The sequence below is a fragment of the Mustelus asterias genome, chromosome 22, assembly GCF_964213995.1.
Source record: "Mustelus asterias chromosome 22, sMusAst1.hap1.1, whole genome shotgun sequence".
Classification (NCBI taxonomy): domain Eukaryota; kingdom Metazoa; phylum Chordata; class Chondrichthyes; order Carcharhiniformes; family Triakidae; genus Mustelus; species Mustelus asterias.
Genome location: NC_135822.1, coordinates 12,442,925 through 12,458,352, shown reverse-complemented (window position 1 = coordinate 12,458,352; position 15,428 = coordinate 12,442,925). Strand labels below are relative to the sequence as shown.

The 15,428-nt window shown below is 46.0% G+C and overlaps 1 protein-coding gene across 1 annotated transcript in view; it reads left to right on the top strand.

The window, feature by feature from the left end:
• Positions 1 to 15,428, top strand: part of ttc34 (tetratricopeptide repeat domain 34) — an 81,100-nt gene that overhangs the window by 17,169 nt on the left and 48,503 nt on the right. The window contains exons 2-3 of the mRNA XM_078239737.1: positions 9,392 to 11,050; positions 12,317 to 12,542. Coding sequence (XP_078095863.1) covers positions 9,447 to 11,050; positions 12,317 to 12,542 — 1,830 coding nt within the window. The 5' untranslated portion in view covers positions 9,392 to 9,446. The remainder of the gene's footprint in view (positions 1 to 9,391; positions 11,051 to 12,316; positions 12,543 to 15,428) is intronic.

Below are 15,428 nucleotides of genomic sequence, written 5' to 3'. Positions count from 1 at the left end.
CTTATCTGCCAAAACAATCTCGTGTCCCCTTTTTGCCCTCCTGATTTCTCTCTTAACTCTACTCCTACACTCCCTATACTCTTCAAGGGATTCACTTGATCCCAGCTGCCTATGCATGTCATGTGCCTCTTTCTTCTTCTTGACCAGGGCCTGAGACAAATCGGCACTTTGCAAAACAGATCTGAATTCTAAACATACTCGTTACACAAAACATGATATAAATATGTTTCTTAAAGGCACAGTATCATCACTCTTACAACATGGCTTCCAGATGATTCTGTCTGAGGACTCCACCCTCTGATGTGATTACTCACACTGTTTCCATTGGTCCCTCAAGTCAGGTGACTCATCTCTGCTGTAATGTCTTAAAGAGACAGATACCACATACATGTTCTTATATAATCTTCTAAATTTTATTCAACCCACGTTCTAAATAAATATTATACATGTTAGACATTAGTAAATTAATGTAGCAATTGATCAATGGACGGATCTTAAGACTTGCATTTAACATAACACTTCTTTTAGAAAGCTTCAACTATGTACAATTATGTAGTCTTACGCCGTGGGGCGGCACGGTAGCACAGTGGTTAGCACTGCTGCTTCACAGCTCCAGGATCCCGGGTTCGATTCCCGGCTCGGGTCACTGTCTGTGTGGAGTTTGCACATTCTCCTCGTGTCTGCGTGGGTTTCCTCCGGGTGCTCCGGTTTCCTCCCACAGTCCAAAGATGTGCGGGTTAGGTTGATTGGCCAGGTTAAACAAATTGCCCCTTAGAGTGCTGGGATGCGTAGGTTAGAGGGATTAGCGGGTAAATATGTGGGGGTAGGGCCTGGGTGGGATTGTGGTCGGTACAGACTCGATGGGCCGAATGGCCTCCTTCTGCACTGTAGGGTTTCTATGATTCTTTCATATAGACTTGCTGCTTACCAGGTTCTGTCCTGGACTGTGTGCTACATTGCAGATGGTGTCACGCTCCAATCCACTGTTGATCCTTTTCTCTGTCAAGCAACCAATGCTACAATGCATGCAGGTACCGATATTGTAAAACAACAGAGGCTTGTGTCTTGGCATTTCTTGCACAATCTTGGTTTGTCCCTTTATGAAGGAAATGGCTGTGGTACTCTATTTCAGGTACTTAGGTTGAGGGATAAAATTTCTTCTCTACCTAGTATTTCTATTTGTCATATTTGCCATCAACTATGTTAGCATATTGGTTCTTGTGCTTTTGTATTAGTGTGACTATTTCAGCAATCTTGTTCTGGCATGCAATGTTTCCTTCTCTGCCTGAATTGCTGCTTTGTCTAGTTCTCTCTAGCACATCTCCTTCAGCTGAATGGTTTATTTTGCAATCTCTTCCTTTTGTCTTCTGCTTGGACATGAGTGGTTCTTTATTCCATGCATCCGCTTTTGCAATCCTTCAATTTATCCATTTCTTCCAAGTTGAATTCATCATTCCTTTCTGACATTTGATAATGATCTATCTCTTCCATTGCTTCGCATGTTCTGATAACTGATATCCCATTTTGCTATAGATGCAACAAACTCTACTTCTACATTCATCATTTCTTTCTTCCTTGTCTTTTTGTGTTAGACAATTCTGAATTGCTAACTTGTTCTAACAGTTTTGTTCTCTTTGGGGTTGTCCATTGCTATATCCTCCACAGCACACTGAAGTTTCTGCCTCTCTGCAGAATACCAGTTAATGTTATAGAACATAGAACATAGAAAGCCACAGCACAAACAGGCCCACAAGTTGCGCTGATCATATCCCTACCTCTAGGCCTATCTATAGCCCTCAATCCCATTAAATCCCATGTACTCATCCAGAAGTCTCTTAAAAGACCCCAACGAGTTTGCCTCCACCACCACTGACGTCAGCCGATTCCACTCACCCACCACCCTCTGAGTGAAAAACTTACCCCTGACATCTCCTCTGTACCTACCCCCCAGCACCTTAAACCTGTGTCCTCTCGTAGCAACCATTTCAGCCCTTGGAAATAGCCTCTGAGAGTCTACCCTATCCAGACCTCTCAACATCTTGTAAACCTCTATCAGGTCACCTCTCATCCTTCGTCTCTCCAGGGAGAAGAGACCAAGCTCCCTCAACCTATCCTCATAAGGCATGCCCCCCAATCCAGGCAACATCCTTGTAAATCTCCTCTGCACCCTTTCAATGGCTTCAACATCTTTCCTGTAATGAGGTGACCAGAACTGCGCGCAGTACTCCAAGTGGGGTCTAACCAGGGTCCTATAAAGCTGCAGCATTATCTCCCGACTCCTAAACTCAATCCCTCGATTAATGAAGGCTAGTACGCCGTACGCCTTCTTGACCGCATCCTCCACCTACGAGGCCGATTTAAGAGTCCTATGGACCCGGACCCCAAGGTCCTTCTGATCCTCTACACTGCTAAGAATGGTACCCTTCATATTATACTGCTGCTTCATCCCATTGGATCTGCCAAAATGGATCACTACACACTTATCCGGGTTGAAGTCCATCTGCCACTTCTCCGCCCAGTCTTGCATTCTATCTATGTCTCGCTGCAACTTCTGACATCCCTCCAAACTATCCACAACACCACCTACCTTGGTGTCGTCAGCAAACTTACCAACCCATCCCTCCACTTCCTCATCCAGGTCATTTATGAAAATGACAAACAGCAAGGGTCCCAGAACAGATCCCTGGGGCACTCCACTGGTCACTGACCTCCATGCAGAGAAAGACCCCTCCACAGCCACTCTCTGCCTTCTGCAGGCAAGCCAGTTCTGGATCCACAAGGCAACAGCCCCTTGGATCCCATGCCCTCTCACTTTCTCAAGAAGTCTTGCATGGGGGACCTTATCGAACGCCTTGCTGAAGTCCATATAGACCACATCCACCGCTCTTCCTTCGTCAATGTGTTTGGTCACATTTTCAAAGAACTCAACCAGGCTCGTAAGGCACGACCTGCCCTTGACAAAGCCGTGCTACTTTTGATCATACTAAACTTCTCTAGATGATCATAAATCCTGTCTCTCAGGATCCTCTCCATCAACTTACCAACCACTGAGGTTAGACTCACCGGTCGGTAATTTCCCGGGCTGTCCCTGTTCCCTTTCTTGAATATAGGGACCACATCTGCAATCCTCCAATCCTCCGGAACCTCTCCCGTCTCCATCGATGATGCAAAGATCATCGCCAAAGGCTCCGCAATCTCCTCCCTCGCCTCCCACAGTAACCTGGGGTACATCCCATCCGGTCCCGGCGACTTACCAACCTTGATGCCATTCAATAGTTCCAACACATCCTCTTTCTTTATGTCCACATGCTCGATCCTTTCTGTCCACCGCAAACCAGCAGTACAACCACCCAGATCCCTTTCCACCGTGAATACCGAGGTAAAGTATTCATTAAGCACCTCCGCCATTTCTAACGGTTCCGCACAAACTTTTCCCCCTTCACCTTTTAAGGGTCCTATGCCTTCACATCTCATCCTTTTACTCTTGACATATTTGTAGAAAGCCTTGGGATTCTCCTTAATCTTACCCGCCAAGGTCTTCTCATGACCCCTTCTCGCTCTCCTAATTTCCTTCTTAAGCTCCTTCCTACATCCCGTATACTCCTCTAAATCCTTAACACCTCCTAGCTCTCTGAACCTTCTGTACGCCTCTCTTTTCTTATTCACCAGGTTCATCACAACCTTCGTGCACCACGGTTCCCGTACCCTACCAACACCCCCCTGTCTCATCGGAACGTTGTCATGCAGAGCTCCAGACAAACATTCCTTGAAAATCCTCCACTTTCCTTCGGTACTTTTCCCCAAGAATGCCTCCTTCCAATTTACCCGTCTAATTTCCTCCCTGATGACACTGTATTTCCCTTTACTCCAGAGAAACACTTTCCTAGCCTGCCTGATCCTATCTCTTTCCAATGCTATCATGAAGGAGATAGAATTATGATCGCTATCCCCAAGATGCTCACCCACCGAGAGATCCTCCACCTGTCCAGGTTCATTAGCCAGCACCAGATCAAGTACAGCCTCTCCTCTAGTAGGCTTATCCACATACTGTGTCAGGAAACTCTCCTGGACACACCTAACAAACTCCTCTCCATCCAGGTCAGAAACTCCAAGGTGTTTTATGAAGTCAGCCTAGACCATAGCTTTGCACTTTGAATTTGGCACGGGTAAGCACAAGATGTTTCACTCCAAGTATGATTCAAGAGACCCACCAGGGAGCTTTTATCAACAAAGTTTATTTAAAAACACAGCTAAACTATAATAAGAAAAATCAGAAATAACTGACCAATTACAAAACACAACTATAACATTGTATGAATCTTAATATAAGTAAATATATTGTCCCAAGCCAGACAACCTCCAAAAACCCTGTCCTAGGCTTAGAACAGAAAGCAAGTATGCTCATGTGCTGCTGGACCTTGCAGCTTTCCAACCCGTGCTGTGGAACACTCCTGGATTATAACATTAACTGGATTATAACATTAGCTGGTATCCTGCAGAGAAGCAGAAACTGTCCAGTGTGCTGTGGAGGATTTAGCAATGGACAACCCCAAATAGAGAACAAAACTGTTAGACAATTCTGAATTGCTAACTTGTTCTAATACAAAAAGACAAGGAAGAAAGAAATGATGAATGTAGAAGTAGAGTTTGTTGCATCTATAGCAAAATGGAATGTCAGTTATCAGAACATGCGAAGCAATGGAAGGGATAGGCCTCCTCAATCCTGGAATCTCAGTCCTACATACCTTGCGACACAGTGATACTGCTTGCCTACAGCTTCTAGCTGCACCTCACAGACAGTTGAATTTTCATTCCAGAGAGACCCAGAGAACACTACTTTCAGTCTGCAGTCCCAACAGCTTCTGCCAAAATGAAAGTAAAACCTTTGGATTTCTCCTGTAAACTGTCCAAAGGCACCTGACCTGCCAAACAGTTGCAAATCAACAATTCCCAAAAGGGTAATAAAACTCCAGGACACACACCCATATGAAAAATAAACAAGATGCCCATTATATTGCTTCAGCAACAAATACTAAAAACAAGCCCACTTAAAAAACTGCAGAAAAATATGATTAACATACATTTCTTGAAGGCACAGTATTGTCACACTCAAGCTCATTTGTTTTTCCATGTGACTGGTAGTTTAATCATTCAGTTGGATCTCTAAAGGATTCCTTATATGGCTCTGATGAATGATAACTCTGCTTCAACAGTGTGATGACTCTTGCAGTAGATGATGAGGTGCTTGACCCTGAGACCAGCAGTTCTCTCACCAATCATGAAACTAATGGCATCCATTATATGGGATTTCCTTGGCTTTTCTTGAGTTCCATGCAGTGACCTCTGTTGCTGTGTTCCGCTTATGCTTTTTCTTCTCTCCCCATTTTACTTTTATTCACATCTTCATGCTCTAACTTCAGTTCCATCACAGCTTGCTGGTGAATGTTGTAGTTTCTAACGCTAATAGGTTTGTTAATGACTTACGCCTTTTTCACAGTGCTTGTTTTGATGTAGTTGGGCCACTTATTTACACAAACCTTTACCACATTTTCTATTTGCTGCAGTTCTCAGTGAAGTTTATCCAACTATTTTTCTTCACTCTTACTATCTTTTCTTTGGTTTGTCTTACCTTTACATTGATTAGTTTTGTTTGCTACAACTCCAAAGAACTTCTCATAACACAAAAGGATGGGACACGACTCAATTTTGCTTTCAGGATTTGTCATTTGGGGTCCTTCGTTGCCCTCCTCAGGGGTTTTTACTATCTAATCTGGCATTGCTGCCTACTTGAGGGTTTATTATCTCCTCCAAGCTCCAGGATTGTCTTTTTCTTCAGGTTTTAATTTCCATTTTTGAGGTTTTGTGTTGCTTATGGACCACCTTGGGTCTTCTCTGGTTATTCCTGTCCCTTATCCTTTGTTCCTTCTTGTGGTTGTTTCATTAAATGTTGTACAACTTTAAATGTACTACCACTTTAAGACTTGTTTTTTTTAAACTGCCACAGCTGCTGTTTTTCTTTCCCTGTTTTTCCTGCACTTCTGGTAGGAAACTACAGCTCTACCTTCTTGGACGATTTGTGACGATCATGAGGGGTCACGGGTTCAAGGTGAGAGGGGCGAAGTATAACTCCGATATTAGAGGGATGTTTTTTACACAGAGGGTGGTGGGGGCCTGGAATGCGCTGCCAAGTAGGATGGTGGAGGCAGACACGCTGACATTGTTTAAGACTTACCTGGATAGTCACATGAGCAGCCTGGGAATGGAGGGATACAAACGATTGGTCTAGTTGGACCATGGAACGGCACAGGCTTGGAGGGCCGAAGGGCCTGTTTCCTGTGCTGTTCTTTGTAAATTGTGTATTTATTTTCTTTTGAGCTGGTGGAAGACTTCTGCAGCATTTTGTTTCTTTTGGTTAGCTGAAGAGTCTGTATTTCTCTCCTCCTGATGCTGTTCGTTTTAAATTCACTCCATCAGAGCTGTCCATTTCAGGACCATTATCTTCTTTGAGCTTATTTTTTAGTAGCTAAAGGACTTCTCATCTGAAAACTTTCATACTTCACTGCCCATAGTCCCTTAGTGCAGAGATGGTTTTCTGCAGGCTCTTTTCAGATCAGATCTGTAAATCTCAGCTTTTCACTTTCCTGCACTTTTGACAGTCTTTGAAGTTCCCCGAGACTTTTGTTTTTAAACTTCTGGACTTTAGTTGCAACCAATGTAATCTTAACTTGTTTTAACTGCCGCCAATAACTAATTTTTAAAAAAACTTCTTTCCAGATTAAATGTGTTAAATCTATGACACAGCTTTTTCTAGCCAAGTATATCTTCCTTTTATTTCAAAAAGATCCTGTCCTTTTTAAACATTTTTTACTCCAGTTTCACTTTCCTTGCTCCTGATGGCTAATCTCTTCATTTGAATCTTGTATCTTTCCAAATCTCGCTACTCACTGGCCACTGGGTCGGTACTTCAATTGCCCCTCGGGGTCTGGCACTAGCTGAGCAACTCTGAGTCTGTTCACTGAATCTATTCACCTAAGAAGAGGTATCCCTCCTTTCCAACTTAAATTAAACAGATAGGCTGTGCCATCTAATTGATCCACTTTGTCACCAATGTTATGTGGTACTTTAGCATTGTCAAGATTTCAGACTTTGTTAGGAACAAAGGGTATTTATTGACAACTGACCAGGTGCACGATGGTTGCAGCTCTAGGCTCTCCTGGAGCACAGCTCCAATCCTTGCATGTTTACATCACAGCTTCTAGATGATTCTGCTTGAGGACTCCACCTTCTGATGTGATCACTCTCTCTGTTTCCATTGATCCCTTAAGTCCGGTGACTCACTTCTGCTGTACAGTCTTAAACAGGCAGATACCAAGGAGTTGGGCTAGGTAGAATGCTCTTTCAGAGAGCCTGTGCAGACTCGAGGGGCTAAATGGCCACCTCCTCCACTGTAAAGTTTCTATGATTCCTTGAAGTCGCCTAGCAAGCTGTCACACAATTGTACAATCACTTTTCTCAAGATGAATGTTCATTTCTACTCCTGGGGCATCAAGGGTCAGCTAATAAACATGGCTTTGCCAGCTTTACCTACACAGAGTGAAATGCCAAGTATAAAATGTACTGATTGGGATCTCACATTGTGCTAGGAATATACATATTTTTTGCCCTCCATTCAACTTACTCTGCTGATGCACTGACAATGGTTTATATTTGTCCTTGAGGTTTAACTTTCTCTGCTATCATTCACCTTGTTATGTAAATATAGTGTTTGTAGAGGAAGAGAATAATCAGTTGCCTATTTTAAATAAACCAATAGGGGTAGGCTGTGTTGCTTCAGTGTCCCTGAGAGGTAACTACAATTTCCTCATTCAAATATAATTAAACCAAGACATTCTTGTGAATAAGACAGTTCACTTCATTAGCTTTTAATTTAAACTCTACAAACCTGTCCTGAGACCTTAGTTAAGACAGATGAAGAAACGTAGTTGTGAGTGATTCTGATTACTGAGATCATGCCTGTAAATGTGTAATTTGCAAAGCCACAATGGTGTCTGGTGATAAGGTTGTCTGTTTGAAGAACATTCTATTCTCCATCATTAGTGTCTACACAATTGCTGCACACGTCTTAAAGATACTATCTTTCATTACCTGACTGTTGTCAAGAGACTGCTGATCTTAAGAATGCTTCAGGTTTGCAGTCCTGTGATAAAGTTACTGCTGTCCAGAATCAAGCAGCTTTTTTGTTCTGAAGACCACAGCCTTACGAAATTGAGCTGTATAGAGAAGGAAGGCCTCGGTTTCCATGTCAGATCTGTTCAGTATTAGGCACCCTGTCAGAATTCGGCCTCCTGACCTCATTTCATGGAAGCTGTGGTAGTGACTTCAGATTGAGATCAGAGAATTCCTGTGCTGGTGTGTATTTAACCCAGCAGTGTTTGCTCAACTCGCCATCTGAACAGTTAATTCAATTTCTAAATTCGAGGCTTCCACTTTAAAATGGAACTTCCACACTTAAGTTTGTTTGGTAGCCGATTTTCCCTTTTCACCTCTAACCTTCACTCTGCTTTAAGTCTTTCTTGTTCCTTTTATCGTTAGTGCTCTAAACTGTGACTGCTTTCTTCTAATCAAAATTAATTATTTCACACTACTTACTCATCACTATATTGGAATCCAGTGTCATCAAAAGTTTCATATTTTAAGTTCTTTCTTTCTCAGAATTCCAACCTAATACTCTATATCCTGTTTCCTAACATAAAAAACATGCAGGAAAAACTCAACTGGTCTGGCAGCATCTGTAGAGAGGGAGACAGAGTTAGTGTTTGAATCCATATAGCTCTTCATCAGAGCTGTTTCCTAATATGTTGTCCCCTTAGGACTGCTGCCTCACAGCACCAGGGACCCAGGTTCAATTCCAGCCTTGGGTGAGTGTGTGGAGTTTGCACGTTCTCCCAGTGTCCGCGTGGGTTTCCTCCCACAGTCCGAAAGACGTGCTGGTTAGAGTGCATTGACCATGTTAAATTCTCCCTCGGTGCACCTGAACAGGCGATGGGGGGATTTTCGAAGTAACTTCATTGCAGTGTTACTGGAAGCCTATTTGTGACACTACTAAATGAACTTAAAACTGAGCGATCTCTGGTATTTTTTGGTGATGGGTTTTGCAAATATTGAAACTGCTGCTGAATTAGAAAACACGGGGGCGGAGGCGAAGAAGGCTGAGAAGCCGATGTGAGCAGGTGAAAACCCAGTTTCATACTCGCCCAATACTTCAATGGAGAGTAAATGTGGGTGGGTGTAAAACCTGACCCTGTCAATTACCCGAGGGTTGGGTTAAAATTGTCGCATGGCAATGACTTCTACCGATCTAATCTGCAATTTTTGCATTTTTATTTTCCAGGTACGGATGAATTTGCACACTTGTAAATCTCTGGGGTGCCGGCTCAGTCCTGGTGATGTCTGAAGAGGAGCTGCCCGCCCAGCTCTGCACCGAGGGGGACCAGTACCTGGCGAGCGGTGCTCCGGCCCAAGCCACCGCCTCTTACACCGCAGCTTTCTGTCAGGACGCCGAGGCGACCGTCCGGCATCTCAAATCCTTGGGGGAGCTGGGCCTGGGCGACGTGCTGGCGGTGTTGGAGGGCTGGTGCGCCGACCGGAGCTGGGTCCCGAGGCAGGCAGGCGGCCAGGCGGCGTCGTCGGCGGGCCGGGCGCCAGTCAGCGTGGGGGTGGCCGCCGTCCTCCTCTCCGCGCTGAGCCCCAGCAACCTGGCGGCGTCGGTGCTGAAGGTGGACGCGCTGCTGAGGAGCGGGCGGCACCAGGAGGCGGTGAGCCGCTGCAACGCCTTGCTCAACGCGCACCCCGGCCACTCGCTGGAGCTGCTGCTGACCAGGGCACTGGCCTGGGTGCTTTCCGAGTGTCACTCGGCCAACGGCGTGGTGGACTACCTGCAGGCCTTCGCCAAGCGGCCGGAGGAGACCGTGGCGTTCGTCGGGGGCCGGCAGCAGAGGGACCTGCCGCGGATTGTGCGGGCCTTCGACGACTACGTTTCGCGACAGGAGCGGAGGAGACAAGATGGCGGCGCGGCCGGGCTGCTGTGCGATTGCCGCCGTTTCCTGGCGCTCGTGGCGCCCCGTGACGTCAGCGCGCCGCGCGCCGGCCCCGCGCGCCCATTTGAAAAGCGGCGGTTGGGAGAAAGCGCGGGAAGCGGCAACGCGGCGCTCGAGCCCCGGCCCCAGGAGCCGCCCGCCCTGCTGCGGCTGCTGGTGGGTCGGGCCGCCGACCTCTTGGCTACGGGCAACCACGACCCCGAGGCGATCCACGACCTGGCCGCGGCCTTCCACACCAACCCCCAGCTGGCCAGGAAACACCTGGAGGAGCTCTTGGCGGCGGCGCCGCCGCACCGCGTGCTGGAGCGGGCCAAGCGGCTGATCGAGGCCGGCTTCACCCACTACAAGGAGACGGTGCGCAGCCGGGCCGACATGCGATCGGACGGCGGCGGCGCCGCCCAGCTGCTGCGGCCGGTGCTCGAGGCGCTCCAGCTGGCGGCCCACCTGGAGCCCGGGGCCAAGCGGGAGCTGGAGATCCGACTGGCCGACTGCAAGCTCCTGTGCGGGGACGCCGAGGGCTCCCTCCGGCTGTGCCAGCGCCTGCTCGATGCCGATCCCGCCACCTACCACAGCACCATCCTGGTCGTCCGCGGCTTCTCCCACCTGCACACCGGCCACCTGAGCCGGGCCCTGGAGGATTTCCAGTCCATCCTGGAGCACGATCTGCCGCACCCCGGGAGCTGCGTCAAGGCCATGTGCGGCCGAGGTCTGGTGCGAATGCTGACCGGCAGCCCTTACCTGACCGCCCTGGACTACATCACCGCCAGCCGCCTGCGGCTCGAAGAAGTGGTCTTGTTTGTGAAGTCCTACGTCCCCTGGAACCAGCGAGGCCTCCTGTACAAGGTCCTGCAGGAAGAAGGGCAGAAAATGCTTCAGAAAAAACACCCCAGTCCCTCAGCCAGTGCTGTGTTCCGGAAGAAAAGTACAGAACATGGTTATCCTTTCAAAGAAGGGTATATTACAGCCTCTGAATCAAAAATATCAGTACATTATATTTTAAACCTGCAGCCTTTTAGGCGGCTACTAGGGGATTTTCACAGTAACTTCATTACAGTGTGAGTGTAAGCCTACTTGTGACTAATAAATAAACTTTACTTTAATCACATTACATTGTATTTTAAACCTGTATCACTTAAATTTGATTTCTTCCAGGAATGAGTAATCTGAGACCTGACGTTTGGTAGGTATAGACTTGAGTTCAAAGTCATCTGCCTGTGGTTTTCAAATCCCATTTCAGGACTTAACACAAATTTAAGCTGGCACTCCCGCGCAGCACTGAGGGTGTGCCACACCATCACGGGTGTAGTCTTTTGGGAGATAACTTAAACCAAGAGCCCATCAACGTCTATGGTGTGCATGAAGTATCTTCAAAGAAGAATAGAGGAATTAGACCTGTGTATCTGGGTTGGATAGTAACCATTTGCCCATTGGTTGTTAGAATAGTGTTCCTTGCCTTGAGTTAAAGTTGAAGTTTATTTATTAGTGTCACAAATGGACCTACATTAACACTGCAATTATGCTACTATGGAAAAACCCATACACGCCACACTCCAGTGCCTGTTCAGGTACACATGGCCAATGCACCTAACCAGCACGTCTTTCAGACGGTAGGAGGAAATGCGTGCAGACTCCGCACAAACAGTGATCCAGGCCGGGAATTGAACCCGGGCCCTTGGCGCTGTGAGGCAGCAGTGCTTGCCACTTTGCCGCCTTTAGTTATATGCACATGCACCACTATTGCCTCTGCAAAGTGTTCACCTAGGATGGCGTCTTGTCTGATGGTGCACATCGGAGAATAACACAGGCTGTTTGACACTATGTTAAAAGTCAAATATTTGTATACTTGACTAAAGGCCAAAAGACCAATATGGAAAAAACTGTTCTATCCAAACATGGGGTAGCACAGTGGTTGGCACTGCTGCCTCACGGCGACAAGGACCCGAGTTCAATTCTGGCTTTGGGTGACTGGAGTTAGCACGTTCTCCTCATGTCTGTGGGTTTTCTCTGGGTGTTCCGGTTTCCTCCACAGTGCAGGGATGTACGGGTTGGGTTGTTTGGCCATGCAAAATTGCCCCTCGGTGTTGGGGATTAGCAGGGTAGATGTGTGGGGTTATGGGGATAGGACAGGAATTGGGTGGGATTGTTGTCGGTGCAGTCTTGATGGGCCAAGTGGCCTCCTGCATTGCAGATTCCATGATTCTATGTTTGCTTACTCCTAGAGATGCATTGGGTGTTCATTACTTAGCTTTATTGCTACTGGAGCTGGAGCCATCAGATGAGGTTTCGCAAATTCTGTCTGCAGATGCCCTCTATCAACTTGGTCGGATGGAAGAGGCTCACAAGACTTTGCTGGTTTCTCTTGGCAAGAACCCTCAGGGTTCCTCAGTCCTGGCTAGACTTGCCCTACTTCAGCTGAAGAAAGGCTTTCTATATGACGCCAACCAGGTACAATATCTGGGGTATTGAAGGAAGGTGAATTGGGGTGGTTAGTGTGAGGCATTGTCTAGCTTAATATTTTCCTGGAAGCAGTGATTTGGAAAGAGGGAATGCCTCTAGGATGACTTAATCAAAACATTAAGAATTTAAAAATAAATTGTTGTTGTTTAGATACAGCACAGAAAGAGGTCATTTGGTCCATGATATCTATATTGATTCATTGTGAGAGCAAACTGAAAGTAATTGCACACCCTCAGTCTCCCAAAGGCCCTGCTGTGTCTTTCACTGCTAATGCCTACTTGTTCCTCAAGTGCTTACTGCCTTTACTACTCCCAATGGTCCATGTTTCAACAAATAAAAATATGAAGGGTTTTCCTAATCCTTTTTCTCAATCTTTCACATTCAGATGGGATGTTCAAATCGTAGGAACACAAAATGATTAGAAAATAGATTCAAGCAGGTGGTATCAATGTGTTCAGAGGCAATCCGACATGTTTGAAAGGACAAGGGGTTGAGTGGTTTGGTGAGAAGGATAGGGATAGGTGGTGGAGGTGATGAATATCAAACAAACTAATTTGAACCTAATAGTCTTTCCTTATTAAACTTTCTCATGATTTTACCTATAGCATGGTTGTTGGTTTGAAGATTTTGAGTGGAAAACTGGAATTATATCTCCAAAACTTGGTTTAAAATTTCAGATTTGCATGTGATGCAAATTAAACCAACAGCTTTTGAGGAGAGGAACCGGAATCTTTTTACTGCAAGGTTATTTCTTTAGGCAATTTGCTTCAGTACAATGTTCATGGAGCCTTCGGCTACGAAATAAGTTATAAAGAATTACACACAGAATCCTACAGTGCAGAAGGAGGCCAGTCGGCCCATCAGGTCTGCACTGACCACAGTCCCACCCAGACCCTATCCCCATACATTTACCCTAGCTGGTCCCCCTGATACTAAGGGGCAATTTAGTATGGCCAATCTGTCTAACCTGGCTATCTGATCGAAGACAGAGGGTGGTGGTGGATGGAAAATTTTCGGACTGGAGGCAGGTTGCTAGCGGAGTGCCGCAGGGATCGGTGCTTGGTCCTCTGCTCTTTGTGATTTTTATTAATGACTTAGAGGAGGGGGCTGAAGGGTGGATCAGTAAATTTGCTGATGACACCAAGATTGGTGGAGTAGTGGATGAGGTGGAGGGGTGTTGTAGGCTGCAAAGAGACATAGATAGGATGCAAAGCTGGGCTGAAAAATGGCAAATGGAGTTTAACCCTGATAAATGTGAGGTGATTCATTTTGGTAGGACAAATTTAAATGTGGATTACAGGGTCAAAGGTAAGGTTCTGAAGACTGTGGAGGAACAGAGAGATCTTGGGGTCCATATCCACAGATCTCTAAAGGTTGCCACTCAAGTGGATAGAGCTGTGAAGAAGGCATATAGTGTGTTAGCTTTTATTAACAGGGGGTTGGAGTTTAAGAGCCGTGGGGTTATGCTGCAACTGTACAGGACCTTGGTGAGACCGCATTTGGAATATTGCGTGCAGTTCTGGTCACCTCACTATAAGAAGGATGTGGAAGCGCTGGAAAGAGTGCAGAGGAGATTTACCAGGATGCTGCCTGGTTTGGAGTGTCGGTCTTATGAGGAAAGGTTGAGGGAGCTGGGGCTGTTCTCTCTGGAGCGGAGGAGATTGAGGGGAGACTTAATAGAGGTTTATAAAATGATGAAGGGGATAGATCGAGTGAACGTTCAAAGACTATTTCCTCGGGTGGATGGAGCTATTACATGGGGGCATAACTATAGGGTTCATGGTGGGAGATATAGGAAGGATATCAGAGGTAGGTTCTTCACGCAGAGAGTGGTTGGGGTGTGGAATGGACTGCCTGCAGTGATAGTGGAGTCAGACACTTTAGGATCATTTAAGCGGTTATTGGATAGGCACATGGAGCACACCAGGATGGTAGGGAGTGGGATAGCTTGATCTTGGTTTCAGATGAAGGTCGGCACAACATCGTGGGCCGAAGGGCCTGTTCTGTGCTGTACTGTTCTATGTTCTATCTTTGGACTGTGGGAGGAAACCAGAGCACCTGGTAGCATTGAACTTTCACCTCAGTATCACAATTCAAATCTAGCCCAGATTGATAGATTGGAAGTCTTCTGTGTCTGGTCTAATGACTTTAAACTGAACCTGACAACATTAAACATACTGACAATTATGTTAAAATGAAATGGCGTTAAGTGAGGACTTATTGTAGTAATCACAACCTCCCATCTAAATTATAATACTGAAGTATTGTATGCAAAGTGTTTTAATGATGCCTTTTGGAAGCTAAAATTAATATCAATCTGAAAGATGAAATTCTGCTGTCTACATCTATTTCACCAATGAATCGTTTCTTTAGTTTACTAAATTTTAAATCTTTTGGAAAGGATGAGGATATGGGTAAGAGGTTTTGGGTGGCACAGTGGTTAGCACTGCTGCCTCACAACACCAGGACCCAGGTTCGATTTCCGGCTTGGGTCACTGTCTATGTGGAGTATGTCCATTCTCCCTGTGTCTGCGTGGGTTTCCTCCAGGTGCTCAATACTGCCCTGATATCCAGGCCTGTGTAGAAACTGCATGCCTTTCTTTAACTGATGCCATGGAATCTTTGATTGAAAGATCTATTTTCAAATTACAGGGAGTCCTCGCATAAAATTGTGGTTACATTCCTGCAAATCACAACTTTAGGTGGAATAGCTTTAAGTGAATCCTGGGTTCCAATAGGAATCAACTTTAAAGTCAGTGTTGGGTTCCTTCAGACATATGTGTCCAGAAAAAACAATACGCGTTCAAAGAATCCGTACATTGCAGAAGGAGGCCATTTGGCCTATTGAGCCTGCACCGACAACAATCCCACCCA